Source organism: Corythoichthys intestinalis, chromosome 1 (assembly GCF_030265065.1).
Source record: "Corythoichthys intestinalis isolate RoL2023-P3 chromosome 1, ASM3026506v1, whole genome shotgun sequence".
NCBI classification, from domain to species: Eukaryota; Metazoa; Chordata; class Actinopteri; order Syngnathiformes; family Syngnathidae; genus Corythoichthys; species Corythoichthys intestinalis.
The window spans coordinates 67,045,719-67,066,230 of NC_080395.1; the positions used below are offsets into that span (position 1 = coordinate 67,045,719).

The following is a 20,512-nucleotide window of genomic DNA, read 5'->3' on the forward strand; positions in this document are numbered from 1 at the left end:
GTATAATATACAAAAGAAAACTATTTTTTAAAAAATAGAAAAGGTAAATACAAACTATATACAACTAAAATAAATAGAAGTGGAATATAAACTGACAGTATATATAATATTATATAAAATTTATTAATCATGGTTGTGTACTTCCTATATATATTTTTTTAATAGTTACAATGACATTTATAAATTTAACAGCTTCAGACCTGAGCATGCTGCTGAAGGGCATGACGCGTTCGCGTACCTAATCAATAAATACACTGAATTTAGTTGCGATTGCCACTTCTGGAAGAATATTGGATGGAACTTTACCCATCAAAATCAAATCATGAGGTTTAGCACACCCTCTTTGCTATTTTTGGTTCTTTGAAAATGGCTGAGACAAAACGCAACTTCAAAAAGGCACACCTAAATGCTCATTTCTCATTAAATACATTGTAATGTAATGTTGTCAGTTTGACATAGTATGAGAATTATATTTTTTTATGATACGGTTTGGAAGGGAAAAGTTGAAGACTTCTATTGAAAAGTAAAATAATAGTAATAATAATAATAATAGTAATAATAATAATAATAATAATAAGAAGAAGAAGAAGAAGAAGAAGAAGAAGAAGAAGAAGAAGAAGAAGAAGAAGAAGAAGAAGAAGAAGAAGAAGAAGAAGAAAGGGAAAGAAGGAAAAAGAAACATACCACTTTCCACCCTTACCAGCAGAGGCCGATAGATCCTCTGAGTCGTGCGCGCTGGGTTTTGCTGACTCACCTTTGGAAAACTAAAGGGGCACACACAATGAAAAAACACCACAGGGAAAAGGCTGACAGTGGAAGAGAATCACTCAACATTTCATCATAACCAATACTATCCAAAGGTCTGGAGGTTGTGACGTTCATGATTACCTCACAAACTAATCATGTTTTTTGGGGTTGAAATCTTGTCCATCAATGGAAATGTGAATGCTCAGTAAAAATTAATGTTGACGTCGACTGACCCTTTAACCATCCATGCCATTGTATCTTATGCCTATTGAAGAAGAAAAAAGTTGATTTTCTTCTTTCACAGGTTCTTTAATGCTCTTAATGAATAGGAAATTACGACACACAATTCAGGAACAAAATGAAAGCAATAATCACCTATGCTGAATACATTTGTTAAGAAAAGAACAATCACCATCTGGCCGGCCAGGACTAAATCCCCTAAAGTGCTCCAGGTACCTTCGAGAAGATTCCATCTCAATGTTCCAACGCACACACGTTTTTTTTTTTTTTTTTCCCCAAATGCAAATAGGCAGGCTCCCATGTTAACCCATGAAGTGGCTCACAAGCAAGTGAAGTTTTACTATTAGCTATGTCAATGCAAGGGCGTGGGTTTGCCTAGGGACAATAGGGACATAACACTACCAACTTTTCAGGATGCTCAAATTATCCCCACCAACCTTTAAGCAACCGTATTTGCATTATACAGTATAATGACTTCAGTTATAGGTCATTTAGATTGTCTTGCCATATGTTGTAAGGACAGAATTGACCCTACCATTATTAAGTGAATTATTTTCATTATGTTCAAAATTACATTTACCCCTTTTCATTTGCTGAATGTGCCAGTCGGTTTTCCCTCCCTCAAACGCACATTTGATTGGCTGATGACTCTCCCCCACCTCGAACAACCGCACACGCGCTCACAGCCCTGACAGAAACACATGTTGACTACATTCCGACCCTTTTGAAGAGAAGGGATATTAAACGTTTTATTGTTTTGCCAGCAGCAGCAGCAGCAGCAGCAGCCACTGTAAGTAATGTAAAAAGACATCAAGGTTGTAGAGGTGGGGAACACCCCACTAATGTTGCTATTAAAAGTCCGACCTGTATCAGAGTTAGCATAATATTAAACTGTGTGAATTTGCTGTTTAGAAAGAAGGGTCCTCCTGTATGTGTTTTCTACTGTGAACGTTAATTAAACTGTGAGAAATGTAACGAACTGAGGTTCGCCCCTTTTTCCCCAATTTTCATTTTTATTTTATTTATGTGGTCTTAAAGCAGCCCAAACGAGCTTTCATTTTTATTGTTGTGTTTCACTGTGCTTGTGGACAAAAGCGGTACTGTTTTACCTGAAGGAAGGCTCCATTTTTATTTATTTTTGTTATTCCCTGACTAAGAAGTTTTTTCAGTTATATTTAATTTCTTTATTTAGACAGACAATATTGAGTTGTCTTAAGGCATTTATTTTCTGCATTCCTGGATAGTTAAGAGAATATTAGTTAGTGGTGTCAAGGTTGGTCATCTAAACTGGGTGACTAACTTCGGATTGCCACAGCTATGTGATGCATTTCTCCTTAATCAAGGCATAAGTATATTTGCGTCAGGGGAAGAAACCAAATATGAAATTAGTCTTCTGAACTGAAAAAAATGTACGACTATCCATTTAACATTTTTTGTTTAACATGATGTGGATAGTCAAGATTTTTCTGTCCTCATTTGTATATGTTTGATTTAAAAAATCATTTACATTCATGATAATGATGGTAATCCTATTTGAATCTCAGAATAAACTCATTCACATGGCCCACACAGCCGAAAATAACCGCATGCCGATGCTGAGTGAAGGATCTGTAGTACGTTGTCTTTGTGCATTGATGAAACATTGTTTTGATCACAATGGGAACAAAGACGAATCACATGAAATCCAGTCACATTGCCTGGCACTATTAGTACCAATGGTATAAATAGACTCCTTTTTGTGATATTTTGAGCTTGTTTTGTCAGGTTAATGATCAATCTAAGGGAGGTACTAAGAGTGAAATAGTTTGCCTTTTTAAAAACTGTTTTTGAATAAATACTCAGATTTACATTAAAATCTAACACAGTCAATTTGGGAGCGTTACAAAAGTTATCAATGTAACAAATAGAAATATGCTGTCAATAGAGGTGAAGTAGAGTACAATCGAAATCCTCCCATTCACGTTCATCATTCTCATTCTAAGCAGACAATCTCTCTCAGAACTGTCATGAATCTCATAAATAAAAATACTTGAATCCCTTGTTTTATTTCAGCCAATGATGTGAAGTGACATCAAATAGTCACACAGCATGTTATCCAATCAAATATTCATCTTCTGCCAAGGCCACACCTACATGTCCTCCCAATTCATTCCTCCTACCATCCTTTCTCTGGACACAGTTGTCATGGAGATGGAAAAGAGTTCGGTGTCCACGAGCAGCCCTGTTACCATGGAAATTCCTTTTATCGTAGCTAATCCGATAACGCAATCCAAGGCAGAGGAGTATGTTGAGAACCAGGATCAGCATCGTGCAGGAGATGCGTTTCAGCACACTAAATATCGTATGCTGATTGTGATTGGAGAGATTTCCTCCTGTGAACACCTGGACTCTGCTAGGAAACAAATCACACGAGGTAGGTCTGTAATGGAGTTTTCAGACATATATTAACTTGTCATAAGCAGTTGTAGTATGGACAGGAGTTCTCGTTATTGAATCATGTTGACACTGTTGAGGCTGTTATGCCGCGAAGTGCAGTTTCAGTGGTTAAGACATTTGTGCGTTTTACTACCTACTGTATATCAGTATCAGTGAGATTCAGTTGTTTGGGAATATTATTTTTTCTTAGGCCTCCTAAGATATCATAGTTTTTCTTCTATTGTCATGTCAGTCTTATGAATAGGAATACTGTAATAGTCAAGTGACCAATTGTTTAAAAAAAATCTATTGGTTGTGTACACTCAATTAATGACATTTCGATAATACTAAGGCCGAAATGAATGCCTTATTTATCAGCAACCAACTGTTGATTAATTTTCAAATGTTTGCAGTCTCAAGAACAACAACTATAAGAAATAAAGCTTCATCAATTTTAGTAGTAGTTGTAAAGTTATCATTATCCTGCTCAGTGTGATAATGGCGTGGAAGTAGGAGTTCAGAACATTCAGATATAGAGTGTGACATTCCTTGAAAATGCTGTTTAACTAAATACCACAATTAAATAAATGTATGATTGATTGTCTCTTGAGTGGATCAAGAAAATTTAGTAAAATGCCGATACCTTGTGTTCACCCAATAAGTTCTCATGTGTTTTGTGGACGTGTGTTGGACCGTATCCCTTGCGATGACCTGTAGGGGTGCTGCGTGAGTACGGGGCGGGGCGACAGTGGTGCAGGTGGTTGAGTGGATTGTCCGTTGATTGAGGTATCAGGGGTTAGACTCCAGTTTAAACTTTTGTCAAGGGCGTAGGTTTGCAAAGGAACAGTAGGGACATAACACTGGCAACTTTTCAGGATGCTCAAATTGTCCCCTCTAACCTTTAAGCAACCTTATATGCATTATATAATGAGTTAAGTTGTACAAAAAAGTTAGATTGTCTTCCCATATGTTGCAAGGATAGAACTGATCCTACCATTATTTAGTGAATTATTTTCATTATATTCAAACTTACATTTACCTCTTTTCACTTGCTTAATGCGCCAGTGTTCTTCCCCCGCCTCACACGCACGTTTGATTAGCTGATGACTTGGCCCATTACCGGCATGCACACCCATGCTCACACACACATAGCCCCGACAGAAATACATGTCAACAACACGCCGCCTCCCCCGCCCCCTTGAAGAGGAGGGCTATTAGAAGGTTTTGGTTTTTTTTTTTTCAGCCAGCAGTAGCAGCCTCTGTAAGTAATGTAAAAAGACGTCAATGTAGTGGTTGTGGGGAACACACCACAAATTTTGGAAGTACGACCTGCATCAGAGTTAGTATAACATTAAACTGTATGAATTTGCTAACCTGCAAAATTCGAGTAGGAAGCCGCTTAGAGGAAAGTGCCTTTTTGTTTGTGTTTTCTACTGTAAACGTTAATTAAAGTGTGAGAAAACCAGAAAAATGTGAGCAAGAAGCTGCTTAGAGAGAGACGGGTGCTGTACAACCTCATATGTTGCTCACACAACACAACATGCACAAAACATAATCATAATTAACCATGTACATAAAGAAAAAAAAAAAAAGGATGCTGCGAGCTACACACATTAGCGTTGAGATCGACTGGTTGATGGTGGTCAACGTAATGAGCACCCCTGATTTAGCATATCAATTAATTAGGTTCATATTCGTGAGAAATGTAGCCCTGACCTCTGTTCACCCAATCTGTTTGACCTTATTAATATCCCATCCCGAGCAAAAAGTGTACATGCAGGTTATGCTGTTATATCGTCCCTACCAATGTTGAGGCCAAACCTACGCCCTTGACTTATGCCCATTGTATCCTTGGGCAAGATACTTCACCCTTCTTGCCTGCGTAAAGTAGTGTTAGAACGAGTCGTTCATTGTAGTCAGAAGGACCAATGACACGAATTTCAGAATGCCCCACCTCTGGCTACAATTGTAGCTTCCCACCATCTAGCATACAGTGAAAAAATAACGCAGTGTAAAGTGCCTTTGAGTGTCCTGAAAAGCGCTATTCAAATTCAACATATATTAATATTATTATTATTACAAATATTATGGGGTCTGCGGCCTTCTACCAAGGGCTGTCCACTTCCTGTATGACTACAGCAGCAGCTTGGTTCACATTACTGGCAGTAAGTTGGACCTGTTACCACTTCAAGTTGGCCCTTGCCAGGGCTGCCTTTTGTCACTCATTACTTTTGTGGACAGAATTTCGAGATGGGCCTGTTAGATTGCCAGGGGTTGGAAGGGGTATGATTTGGGGACCACAGGATCTCCTCTCTGCTGTTTGCAGATGATATTGTTGTGTGGGCTCCATCAAGACAGGGCCTTTCAGTGTGCACTAGGACAGTTTACAGTAAGAAGCAACTGTAATGAAAATCAGGAGTGTGCTTGCCTCAAGTGGAAAAATTTAAAGGGATCCATGATTTTAAAGACATGTAGGCTCTAATAAACCACAATTGTTCTCTTGTACTAAAATATGTTGTTAGAAACACATACAATGTTAAATCAATGGCAATATTTTATAATATTTAGTACATATTTTGACCGATAGTTGGCGCCATGTTTTGCGGGCTCAGAGTGATGACGTAATTGAGATGTTTCCAGTTGTGTAAAACAATTGTGTATTGCTGCCTAAACTCGCTAAGTAAAATGCTACAATGTGCAGCTTTTGGATTTTCCAGTCAAATGGAAACAAGGGGAGTGAGTCTCCACAGATTTCCTATTGACAAGAAGAGGAGAAAGATTTGGGAAAATGCCTGTAGACTGACAAGACTTCCCAAAGACCCAAGGCTTTGTTCTTGCCATTTTTCTCCTACCGCGTTCAAGGCTTTTAGTCGACGACAACTTATGAAAGAGCTCACAGGAGCGGCTGGATATAAGCGGAGTCTAAAATCAAATGCTGTTCCAACTATTTTTTCCTCACAAGAAGTCTCAAGGCGCTCGGATAGCGAGTGAAATGCGCGCAATTAAGTGCCAAAGACAAGAAATGGCTGGCCGCTCTCTTAAGCAGGCAAGCCGCTCCTGTCGCTACAGCAGTAGGCGAACCTTCGGGCGTACTGCTTGTCAGAGAGGAAGCTAATACTTCACCTCTGCTGTTAGTTCATCAGGCAGTAAGTGTGTCTGTTCACTATTCACCAAATATGAGTGATGCTGCCCCTCAAACTGATCCAGATACGCCCGATGCAGCGTTACACTGGCCAGCTGATGCGCGCCGATCACTTAATATGGACCACCCTTACGTAGCCAAATGTGAGTTGGATTTACAGGACATGGAGGACACTCATCCCAGGATTTTCTACTGTCAGATGGCGAATTTATTGAGGACAGTCAGCCAGGACACGACTCCGATCCTGACTATGACATGTGTGCATTCATAGTTTTATTACCTTCAGTGAGAGTTTATAATGTCAATAGTCATGAAAACAAAAATGCATGAATGACAAGGTGTGTTCACACTTTTGGCCTGTACTGTATGTAAAGCATACAATAGCTCTGGATGCTAACAATCTATATAATTATATTGGAATAAGTTTGATCATGCAATAGCTCACCTTGAAGATCTGTTAACAAAACCCGGAGTTCTCAACAGCATACACTCTCTCGCTCCGTTGTCATTGAGACGGACTTGCCGGGAGTACATCACCAGTTTTTCCCAACTCTTGTCTTATCAGGTATTTCCTGCTCTGCATTTTGCCTTTGCTGCTCGTCTTGTGATCAACCGACAGTGCTGTCCTGCTCTTCACTTTTCTGCTCTGGTTCAAATTGGAAGGGCAGAACCGACGACATGTTGGGGTAGCAAACGAGTGACACGCTCTTCGGCAGCATGCCATGTGAAGTCACCAAACTGCGACGTCAATAAGAATGGCGGTGTATGAGTTAAAATAATTTTACAAATTTTATTAAAACGAAAATATTAAGATGGGTTTTAATATCAAATTATTATAACTCATACTAACATTTATCTTTTAAGGATTACTTGTCTTTAAGATCGAGGATCCCTTTAAGTATCTTGGGGTCTTTTTTACGAGCTAGGGACAAAGAGAGCATGAGATCGACATACTTATTGATGCAGCGTCTGCAGTGCTTTTTAGGACAGTTGTTGTGGAGAGGAACCTGAGTTGAAAGGCTAAACTTTCTGGTCGATCTATGTACCCACTTTGACCTACAGTTATGACATCTGGGTCACGAACCACTGCTCCTCTACGTTGAGAGGAGTCAGTTGAGTTGGCTTGGGCATCTGTTTCAGATGCCTCTTGGTCACATTCCTGGAAAGGTGTTCTGGGCATCTCCCACTGGCATAAGCGGAGTTTAAGGGGGGGGCGAAAAGTTTCAATGCATGTAACTGACTTTCCTATATATATAAAAGTTGTAAAGCAAGAAAACAAACGACAAAAATGAATGAAATGAAAAAACAAAAAAACAAAACGATATTTATAATGGATCAAAATTATTTTTCAAATGGATCATGTGACTAGCACCTTAGACGGTTATTTGCTTTGCATATTATCATTATTATTATTATTATTATCCCCCAACCCCCCCCCCAAAAAATAGGGGAGGGCAATTTTATTTTTTCTTTGATCGAAAATATACTGGTATATTCTTTTGACTGAAGCAACTTTTTGGGGATTGAATGATTTAGACACAAATGTCCTACCCATAATATGGCCCAAACACAAAAAGGATAGCTAAAATCAAAGAAAACTTTTTTTAAATGAAAAAATAAATGTCCAAATGCAAATTTTTGAGTCTGAAATATTTTTTCCCATTCAAAAACTTTTTTTCTATGATTGAAATTTTAATTTTTTTGAATGAAGAGGTTTTTCTTTTGAAAATATATTTTTTTGTAAGAAGCAACTTATTTTTTGATTGAATAATAAAGAAACTAATGTCCTTGCCAAAATGATGCCCAAACACAAAACAACATTACTTCAATCAAAAAAGTTGCTTTAATCAAAAAAATAAAATAAAATAAAATAAAACAACATTACTTCAATCAAAAAAGTTGCTTTAATAAAAAAAAAAAAAAATTCAATCAAAAAAAAAATTCAAATAAAAATATTAATATTAATAATTGTTTTTAGTTTCAAATTTATTTTTGCATTCACATTTTTTTTGATTGAAGTGACTTTTTTTTCATTGAAAATATACTGTATATTTTGATCAAGAACACAAATCTACCTCCATATGGCTCCGCCCAGGGGATACAATTTTTGACTGAGGTAACTACATTGGCACGACACCGGCGGGTGCACCATATTCAATGGATGATGATCTTGGCGAAAAGTAAAGCTGTCCTGCCAGCAGCCTGATTTAGAATTCCCCTCAAGAACGATGGGAAACAAAATAACGCTCATTTTCAACTTATTATTATAAATATTCTTGTAAGTTAATTTTATTGCTGACACTGTGTTTCAGGGTCATCAACATGTTGTGCCCCCCCTGCCCCAAAAGTCAAACACCGCCTATGCCCACTGGGAGGAGGCCCTGAGAAAGACCTAGGGCCGGCAAAGGGACTATGTCCTTTATTTAGCCTGGGAATAACCTGGGATCCCCTACAAGAGCTATAGGAAGTTTGTTCAGACTGCTGGCCGGCTGGCTCGAGTGATGCTTAAATACAGAAAAATCTATAATCCCTGATGTCACGAAACAACAAACATTCAAATGCTGAGAAGGTTGTAAATTCTTTGTAACTCATGAATTTTATTTATTCATTTTTAATCCACCAGGTTTGCTGTCCTGGAATGTTGATTTGAGCATCTGCGACTTGAACAAGGAACTACAGCTGTTTGAGACCAAACATACGGCTCAGTTTTCTTCACAAGTCAAAGGTTGGTGTAATCTACCGTCTATTTAAAAATGCAGTTATTATTGTGCTCAGGACTAAGTGTTCGCTGCCAACTCTTCGAGTAGTTTTCTGTATTCTGTAGAACATTGCGTTCTATGGCTACATAAACCCAGAATTTAAAAAAGATTAGATTCCCATCTTTCATTATTAAGAAAAAAGGTTTGTTTCTACTCTTTTTCATTCTTTAGTTATTAGGAGCAGTTTAAAGTCATAAACAATATTGTTTATACACCTATGGCAAAGAATGTGTTCCAAAAACATACTGTATGATAGTTAATGAGTTCCGTACTCAGCAACAAAGGAAAATATACTCATGGCGGGTTCCATAATGCTTCACATGACCTTCCAGAGACCTGCTGAAAGTGTCCTTAAACCTCTTCAGACCCGCATTTTTCTACTGGGCAAAATAAAAAATAAAAAAAAAAAAAAAAAAAAATCTCTACTCAAACACCAGAACAAAATGCAATTTTTTGGTCGGGGATATTTCATGCTTTTATTGGTTATTTTTAACGTTGATTTGTTTTATATGAGAAATGAGCACTTGAGCACTTTACGTTGTCCTTTTCAAAGTTACGTTTGATCAGCCAAAAATAGCAAAGATGGCATTCCAAACCTCATGATTTGATTTTGATGAGTAAAGTTTCATCCAATCATCTCCCAGAAGTGGAAATAGCAATTAAGTGTGGTGTATTCATTGGTTTAGAGACGCAAACGCGTCATGTTCTTCAGCAGCATGCTTAGGTCTGAAGGGGTTAATCAACGCACTGACAACTTATCACTCTGCCAAAGTAATGATTGAGTGGTAAGTATATGATGTCTAAACCCCTTATACAAGTATAATGTGAAGTAACAAATGACAACATTGCATTTTTCTTGTCTTTTTTAATCTGGGGCCATAAACTAAGTGAAATCAAACAGCCCATAAGAAGTAATGACCACAAAAACCAGTACAATATATAAAGACATAATGTATCACCACAGACTGTACATGTTCTGATGGTGCTGATGTGTCCAGATGTCACATTATTCTTGGATTAAAAAAAAACAAACAAAAAAACATGCGACCAGATTTTTAATGAATGGCTGTTGAAAGTGCAAGAAAGTAGAAAGATAACACAAATGCTTGAAATTAAAATAAACAAAACCTTCCTTTGAGGAGTTTGCACATTCTCCCCCTGTGCTTTGCAAGTACGAATTGTTGCTTTTCTTCTTTATATCTGGCCTGCAATTGATTGGCTGGCAACCAATCTAGTATGTAAACCCCCTCTCATCCAAAATTAACTGAAATTAGCCCAATTGTGTAGAGGTGGTACATAAAATGGGTGAAAGGATAGAATTATAGTATGATTTGTATAATTTCTATGTGCTCAACCTCATCATAGAGCAATAAAAGATTTAAAAGTTATTATTAGACATATTACAGTTCATTGACGAGGTCCATTAAGAAAATTATTGTGGTCTTTAAAAACCTGTCACATGTTGTGTTAGTCTAACTTGTGGAGTTTAAAAAATGTTATCCCACATCAAAATGTCAAATGTAATTAAGCCATATTTGTTGCAAATTATAATGCAAATACTGTACTGTCAGCTTTTCATCCATAGCAATCAATTTTAGTTTTTCAAACTAAAATCAAACAAAATGTGATGATACAGTTTGGAGCTCGGGAAGTTGCCCACTATGGTGTCATGGTGTTATACTTGTATGGTGCTTTTCCACCTTTCAAGGCGCTTAAAGCGCTTTACACTACAATGCCATCTACCTACTGCAATAGAAACGATTGAGATGAGCGTCTTTTCGCATAATAGAAAATGAATGTTCAGCATTACTGGATTTCTAGTCAGAATATAGAAGATACAATCATTCAAAGATGGTCAGCATTCAGGTGTCGTATAAAAGCTGCTTGTTGATGTTCAAAGGTCAAATTCCTTTTGCCATCAAAGGCTCATTCACCTTTGAATTGAGCAACAGTTTTCCCCAATGTTGTACTTTAACGTAAGTAACGCCCAAGGGGTCAGTGATAACGCATTCTTGCTGTTTACAGTACATGTAGAATCATCAGGGCAGATGATGTGAATAGGAGTCCGGCCTGCTTCCACTCACACTGCTCCTTGTCTGTATGTCAAAAAACAAATACAGTGGTATGAAAAAGTATCTGAACCTTTTGGAAATTTCTGCGTAAAATCACCATCAAATGTGATGTCTTTGTCAAAACACAACAAATAGAAAAACAGTGTCTGCTTAAACTAAAACCACCCAAACAATTATAGGTTTTCATATTTTTATAAGGGTAGTATGCAAACAATGACAGAAGGGGGAAAAATAAGTTAGTGAACCGACACATTTAATATTTTGCGGCCCCCGTTTGGCAGCAATAACTTCAACCAGACACTTCCTGTAGCTGCAGATTAGTCTGGCACATCGATCAGGACTTATCTTGGTAAAAAACTGCTGTAATTCAGTCAGATTCCTGGGATGTCTGGCATGAATCGCTGTCTTTAGGTCATGCCACAGCATCTCAATGGGGTTCAAGTCTGGACTTTGACTTGACCACTCCAGAACAAGTGTTTTGTTCTCCTGAAACCATTCTGAAGTTGATTTACTTCTATGTTTTGGATCATTGTCTTATTGCAGCATCCATCCTCTTTTCACCTTCAACTGTCTGACAGACGACCTCAGGTTTTTCCTGCAAAAGATCCTGATAAACGTTTGAAATTATTCATCCATTAATGATTGCAAGTTGTCCAGGCCCTGAGAAAGCAAACAGCCCCAAATCATGATGCTCCCTTCACCATGCTTCACAGTGGGGATGAGGTGTTGCTATTGGTGAGCTGTTCAATTTTTCCTCCAAACATAATGTTGTGTGTTGCTCCCAAACATTTCAACTTTGGTTTCAGCAGTCCACAATTTTTTTCGCTATAACTTCAGTGGAGTATCCAAGTGCCTTTTTGCGAACATTAAACGAACAACAATATTTTTTTTAGACAGCATTGTCTTCCTCCATAGACTCCTCCCATGAACATCATTCGTGGCCATAGTTTTACTTATAGTTGATGTGTGCAGAAAGATATTGGGCTGTGCCGGTGATTTCTGTAAGTCTTTAGCAGAGACTGTAGGGTTCTTTTTTACCTCTCTGAGTATTCTGCGCTGAACTCTTGGTGTCATCTTTGGTGGACGGTCACTCCTAGGGAGAGAAGCAACAGTGCCAAACTCTCTCCATTAATAGACAACTTCTCTGACTGTTGATTAATGAACATCCAGACTTTTAGAGATGGTTTTGTATCTTTTCCCAGCTTTATACAAATCAACAATCCTTGATCGTAGGTCTTCAGACAGCTCTTTTGACTGAGCCAGGATGCACATCAGACAATGCTTCTCATCAAGACAATTCTTTACAGGTGTTTGTTTTATAGTGGGCAGGGTAGCTTTAAACCACACATACGTGAATGGGCACACACCTGACTTAAATTGTTTGGTAAAAATTAGTTTCAATTGCTCTTTAAGTCTCCTTAGGCAGAGGGTTTACTTACTTAGTTTCCCCCCTTCTGTCACTGTTTTCATTCTATCCTCATTAAAAAATGAAAACCTATAAATGCTTGGGTGGTTTTAGTTAAAGCAGACACTGTATTTTCATCTGTGTGATTTTGACAAAGATCAGATCGCATTCGATGGTGATTTTATGCAGAAATGTGAGAAATTTCAAAAGGTTCAGATACTTTTTCATACCACTGTAGGTAGAGTATCCAAAAATTTACCCAAGTAAGAGTAGCGTTACTTCGAAATAATATTACTCATGTAAAAGTAACATGAGTCATCCAAACATTTACTCAAGAACATGTAAAAAAGTATCTGTTGAAAAGAATACTCAAGTAATGAGTAGCATTATGAGTAACAACTTACAATGTCTGATTTGAAAAATAAAATAAAGTTACTTTTTTTCTCAGCACAACTTCATTTATACGAACTGTTATTATTAAGCTGTACTAATCCATTACATGGTCATATTAGGCCAAAAAAGATGACACAGAAATCATTGAATTCAGACCAGAACAACACTATAAAAAAGGGGGTGCCCAAGTCCAGTCCTCGAGAGCCCCTATCCAGCTTGTTTTCCATTTCTCCCTCCTCCTACACACCTGACTCAAATAATCAGGATCATTATTAGGCTCCTGCAGAGCTTGCTGATGAGCTGATCATTTGATTCAGGTGTGTTCAAAGAGGGAGACATGGAAAACAAGCTGGATAGGGGCTCTCGAGGACCGGACTTGGGCACGCCTGCTATAAAACATCACCCGTCCAAAGAGCATGAGTGCCCACTAGTGGACAAAAAACATTGTTATCTCTTACTGATATAATGGAGTCATTTAGTTATTGTTGCGACGTGTCATCGGTGAAACTGAGACGGCCACTGTCGGCATCACTGGCAAAAATAAAGTCAATATGTAGAATAAACACACAAAATGTAACGACTTTAGTGTAGCTCAAAGTAGTGGAGTAAGAGTAATGTTTCTTCACACACCTACTCAAATAAAAGTAACAAGTATTGTGCGGTAATATGGTAAAACTACTGTAAGAAGTACATATTTCTCAAAAAGTTACTTAAGTAAATGTATCTGAGTAAATGTAACGCGTTACTACCAACCTCTGATTACAAATATTGTTAATTTGATGATCAATATTGAAATATTTCTGGGAGTTTACATGCATCATCGTCAGATTAATAAAATATTGCTGTTTGGTGCCTATCTGTCTCTGAAATAAAATAGTGTATATGTAAATCGATGAACAAGGCAATCATTTCCTAAGTGTGGGTGGTCAATTGAGTACACTTCATCAACTTTACAAGCTGACCGGCACATTAAATAAGGCTTACGTTGTGGCATCACAACAATGATAAATCTGCTCAAGGTGACGTCAGGTACTTATGATGTCTATATCATCATATGCTGTACACAGTACACAGATAAACAGTAGCCAAATGGCAGGGAAACAAAAGATGTATTTCAAAGGAGACAGATGCAATAGTGGTCAGAAAGATAGTGTTGCAGAGTCAGCAAGTGTAGTGCTTGGGTGTGTCAACAACATTACGACATTGTTAGTCTAGCCAGCTACAACTGATGTAAAGTCAATTTTGGATTGTTTATGTTTTCCCTCTTGGGTATTTGAGATGCTGCTGAGCCAACAAATTGTTTGGTTATGGGTTTTTCTTCCTCACTGCATGCATGACTTCCAGGAATCAGTGTCTTTATTGATTGCTGCAAGTCTGGGTGTCAGGTATATATTACGCAAAGATTTCAAACTTCAGTGATTAAAAAAATATTAAAAAGATTGATTTGTTGTAGTACATAATTGCATGCAAGGAAATATATGTCAAAATAAAGGCACTTCTTGTGTCTGACATGGTTAATAGGTATTTGAAACACATGCCAAGTGTCCAAAATCTTTGGTGAAGGTTCTTGGTGCAACCAAGAGAATGCATGCTTATTAATAATTCAACAGCTCCTATTGATCAGTCATTCAGCTTCTGTGTAGGCACCGTTGGCCGTTAAGATTGTGCACATCCCTGCATAATCTTTCATCTGGACTTCAATGCAAGCACCTACACAACTTGCATACGCGTGAAGCGTACAATGGTATGAACTAAGGCTGTTCGACTAATTGATTTTGAACCAAAACCGACTTTTCTGGTTAAAACGGTGTTAGAAATGTGAAAATGGGTACGTTCCATTTTCAAAACGGCACTACAGTGGTACCTCTACATACGAAGTTAATCCGTTCCAGGACCTTGTTTGTAAGTCGAAATGGTCGTATGTCGAGCAGGATTTTCCCATAGGAATACATTATAATTCCATTAATTCGTTCCACAGCCCAAAAACCTTCACTAAATCCTTAAAAAATACTGCTGGTACGATTACAAATGGCAATTACACATAGCAAAACAAATAAATTATAAATCAAAATCGGAATATTAATAATAATAATTATAATAATAATAATTCCTGTATTAATGTAACGAATCGGGTTCTAACATGGCGGACGTTTTTTGCTGACCCTGAACGCACCGTGGGGCTGACGTGCCAGGGACAGACCGGTGAGCTTGAGTTTCACTTTCACCTTGAATGTTTTCTTGAGAACACCGTCAATTGCAGCAGACAGAAGGTGTTTTTGTTTTGAATAAGTTGTGAAATAAATGATAAAAACGTCGCGAAGTTGGCGATTTCTCTGGAGATGTTACCACAATAAGAATTGTCAGCTTAATTTATAAAGACTGGCGAACGATGGTCGGAGGATGACCGTGTATTGTTGAGCCATTTCACGGATGCCCACCCTACGCTCGTATTTTTCTGTCATTTTTCATCTTCATTTAGAAGGTAAGCGTCAACTTTTTCCTTGTTTCACCACCTGTACCAACCTTTTCTGAAACCAGTGTTGATTTGTCACACAAGAAAATCCGCCGTGCATTCGTCTGCGGTGCTGCCATTGTCGTCGTATTTCGAGCATGTCGTCGGATGTAGAAACAAATGGCGGGTCAAATTTTACGTCGGATGTCGAAAAGTTCGTGTGTCAAAGCGATCGTATGTAGAGGTACCACTGTATTTTGGTGTATTTTAGCCGCCATAGTTTCCTCTGCATTTCCACTTCCTCCCACGAGAGCGCGCCGTCTTTATCAACAACAACAAGACAACAACAACAACCATGGTTACCGGTGATTCTGCTACTTTTGCCCAGCCAACTTTGGACACAAATTGCATAATGCCACTATAAGTGTATTATTTCATGATGTATTTAAAGTATGAAAGTATATGCATGTGTGTGTGTTTGTGTCTGTCTGTTCCTCTGTCTAGGTTTCCTATCAAGATTGCTGCTAGTAGTTTACAGTAACTAAAATAATGCCATGTTGTTTTTTTGTTTTAATACAATAACACATTTGGCAAAACGTATATGTCTACATCTGAAAATCTAAGCTTATATTCACAATGTTCATTAGTCCATTAATGTGTTTGATCTGATGTCTTTTTTTAAATATGAGGTGTTCATAAACCTAAGGGATCATTCTGTTTGTGACCTGTTTGTGTTTGTTTAGACAAGGTGATTGTCACCTTGCATATTGTTATTACTGAGTGACAGTTTTGTCCTAATCATTGATTTATGTAAGATCAGAGGGAAATGTGACAGCACATCACCCTGAGCCTGGCTGCCTACCTTCTTCACCTGACTGTCTTGATTAACTGGCTGGCCAGCTGGTTGGCAGACTGACTTGCTGATAGACTATTTGGTTTACAGACTGACTGACTACTTTTTCTCATGTTTGGTATATGCACTTTTGTCTTTCATTATTGCTTTATATAAGAACAGAGCTGGAGTCTGTTTTATGAATAAAATGCTCTTAATCCTAAGGGATTGTTCTGTGTGTACTAACAGAGGTAAATTCACTGGCACTTTCAGTTCTTACAAATTCCGATTCCGATTCCACATTCCGAATACTTTATTTGTCATTATTTTATTTTGCCAAGAAATTGTAATCGATATAATAAAATCAGGCTTGAGAGAAAATAATCTGGTTTTTCTTGTTAGACATAATCGTACTACTGTAAAGTTTCTGTTTGTAGATGTATTGGAATGATCTTGTGGAACATATAGGTCAGTCATGTCCATTACTGGTGAAGGAATCTGACTATCTAGCCAGACCACTGGAATCGAGCCAGCCGAACCGCCAGACCCGCGCTGGCGCAGATCCAACGGCCCCGGGCCGGCGGGACCCTGACAATCCGGCCAGAAGGGCAAACTTCGCACGTTCACCTTAGTCTTAACTAGGGCTGTCAAATTTATCGCGTTGACGGGTGGTAATTAATTTTTTAAAATTAAGGATTACGTTAAAATATTTAACGCAACTAACACATGCATGGAATGACCCACTCAAGCATTGCAGCAAATAGACTACAAAGGCGCCATTTTGCGTATATACAAATCTATAAGGCAGCATCAAGTGAGTAGAGTAAATACATGCATTCATTGGGGCCATGCTTTTAATGGGTAAACATTTTAACATCTTTTCCACAACAAATACAACTAGGAAGTGAGGTGGAGAAGACTGACAGGAGATTCCTTTTATCAACACCCTGTATTGCTCCCAACGCAGAGAAGATATACTATTTGCAGCCACCACACACAGTCATGGTTGCACCAATTCCCATCATGCATTTGGGCAGAACAGTTAAGTCTCTACGGTATCATTTACAGAAAGCTCAAGAAATACACTAGATGGTAATATTTAGTCACAATATACAAACTCACATTTATCCTGTAAGAAGCACAACTCTTTCTATCCGTGGATCCCTTTCACAGAAAGAATGTTAATAATGTTAATGCCATCTTGTGGATTTATTGTTGTAGTAAACAAATACAGTACTAATGTACAGTATGCTGAATGTATATATCTGTCTTGTCTTATCTTTCCATCCAACAATAATTTACAGAAAAATATGGTATATGTTAGAGATGGTTTGAATTGCGATTAATTACGATTAATTAATTTTTAAGCTGTGATTAACTTGATTAAAAATTTTAATCATTTGACAGCCCTAGTCTTAACCCTTTGTACTGATTCCATTTTGCAAGGTTTAAAGAAGGCTCACCCAAAACAAGTTGACAATTTATTCAGGTCGACAGTGATCAAAACGGCAAGGCGAAAACAGGCGAGGAGGCAAACTCGTTCCAAGGTCACCATATCAGAAGTAAACAAAAGGTTCCCAAGAAAAATTGACGAAGCTTAGTTAAACATTCAGCCCTTTGAAGGCTTTTGTGGGGAGGTCCGTTGGCAGGAAAAGGGTGTGTTTGGGATTATGTCTGTTTGTGGATTGGACAGGAGGATTCGGGAGTTGCTGTTGTCCGGGCAACACCTTTTTTTGCAACCTCAGCTTTAAAGGGGCTGTTGGAGTCTTGTCTGTCGTGTTATCAGTTGGATATCGGGCGTTCTCTAGTGCTCCTTGTGTTGGAACAGACCGTCCCACCATTTGTTCTGGACTGTCCGGGAGAATTGATTACGAGAATTGGTGCTTCAATCTTGCTCATGACGCACACGTCGGGCTTCTGTGATTAGAAGGCGTCATGTATCTTTTATTCCCTATATTCTGCTTGTTTTCCTTAAACTATGGTATATGTGCAATTTATTTTATATTGGGTGTGTTAGAGTAATACAAACAGTCAAACAGTAAATACGAGAAGCGATACTATTCCCTGATTGATTATATTAAATGTTTTAGAGTAATGCAAACAGTTAGACGGTGCCAACGAGAAAAGGTACTATCTCCTTCACTGGTTTAAAATAGAGACTATTTAGGGTTGACAGCGATAAGAGATTTATTGTTTCTTGTTCATGCTGGCGATGTCAACAATGTAAATTCCCGCACATATCATGTTGTATAATTTTGGTCCATGTTGGCTATATAGGTCACTTCCTGTTGATTTTAGGTTACTTCCTATTAATTATGGGCCATTCCGGTATTACATACTGGACATTCTGAATCATTTCCTGTAGATTTTAGGGCTATTTGGGTCACTTCCTATAGATTTTGGGGCTTTTTTGGGGGGTGGGGAGGGGTGGGGGGGGATAACTTCCTTTTGATATCGGGTCATTTTCTTCCCCATTAGAAATTATTGGTGCTTTTGAAAATAAATGGGGATGATTTTGTCATATTTAGGTGGAATTGTATGTTTTAGGCAAAAACTGTAAACTTTTTTTGCGTCTTGATTTCGTGAATTTTCAGATGTGTAAATTTTTCTGTATCAGTAATACAAAATGTAGGATGAGATTTCTAATTTTTTTGCCATTGAAAATGAATCGGCCTTGTTTGTTCGAAACATACATTTTTGTCACAAGCGTAAACGTTAGGGGTGAAATCGAATAAGAGCCTTTGTTATGTAAATTTTTGGCATGTTTCAAAGTTGGAATGCTGAGAATAGGTCACATAAACTGTGCGGTGCGCCGAAAATGTATTCGGGAAAAAATGCAAATACAGTTGACAAAATGATAAATTCAGACATCATTTTAAGGCTTAATGTTCTGAAAAAGAGATTAAAAGTATGAAATAGATGTTATTTATATACAAGTACGGCCCTTGAGGGCTGAAGTCTAGCGTTGTAACCAAAGTACGAGCTAGCTAAGCAGGAGAAAAGAGAGAACAGGCAGCCATACATACATAATATTAATCGAAACGATAGCAGGACATGTACAAAACAACATTTTTGGTGTATGTAAACATGGACATGGTTAATGTTCACTTGTAAGCACAAATGATTCAGCTCCCCCACAAAATTTTATTCAAGGATGAGCGGTAGGTGGGCAGATGAGGGATTCTGTTGATGTGAGATGCTCGTATGCCTCTTAGCGGTCGGCAGAGACATTTGAGGAGACAAAGAAAAAGAGAGAGCTCGCGTGTCACCTGGCGGGAGACCGAGGCACTCGAAGACTGCAAGCAAGAGAGATGCTTTTCTGGATTTTCCTTGTACGGTGAAAATTTTCTTGCGTAATGAGACTCATGTTCTCTCGTGGCAATGCTCATAACAAGAAAACCCTAGCCTGGTACTCCAGACTCACTGCTGTTCCAGCTATTGAGTCTGGCCACCATTAAGCGGATAAAATTTCCAGGGCGGAGCAAGCCACAGCAAACAGACAGCGGAGTGGACCAATCAGCAACGGGCGGGACGAGGGACTTGCGCGCGGAAGTAAACATACGAGGAGAGCAGAGTTTATTCAACATGGCTAGCGCGAGACAGACTGTAGTCAATGACTTGTGTTGATGTGTTTTTTGGTAATTTAAAACTGATTTTACCGTGGATTGGAACATATTATCGGCTCTCCCGTTCGCCATCTGTGTTGTTGTGGAGACGACTACCGACGCGTAAGAGTGACGTTGCTCGTTAAGAACACCTCACGCAAATAAACAAATCTGATTTGTCGATTGATTTTGTACTTGCTCGAGAGGCCTTTAATGGGCTGGGTCCCAGACTATACTCTCAGTGTTTGAAAAACACAGGGAGAACAGTCTGGCCGTGCCAGGCAAAGAAAACCCCACAAGGTGAGGTGGTTGTATAATGAGGGTCCATTGTATTATATGTGAGGAGCTTTCCTCAGCAAAACATCCCGATAACTACAGTTGTGGTCAAAAGTTTACATACACTTGTGAAGAACATAATGTCATGGCTCTCTTGAGTTTCCAGTTATTTCT

General features: G+C 38.3%; 1 protein-coding gene across 1 annotated transcript in view; it reads left to right on the forward strand.

The window, feature by feature from the left end:
* Positions 1–3,153: 3,153 nt before the first annotated feature.
* Positions 3,154–20,512, forward strand: part of map1aa (microtubule-associated protein 1Aa) — a 78,088-nt gene continuing 60,729 nt past the window's right edge. The window contains exons 1-2 of the mRNA XM_057836993.1: positions 3,154–3,400; positions 9,168–9,269. Coding sequence (XP_057692976.1) covers positions 3,172–3,400; positions 9,168–9,269 — 331 coding nt within the window. The 5' untranslated portion in view covers positions 3,154–3,171. The remainder of the gene's footprint in view (positions 3,401–9,167; positions 9,270–20,512) is intronic.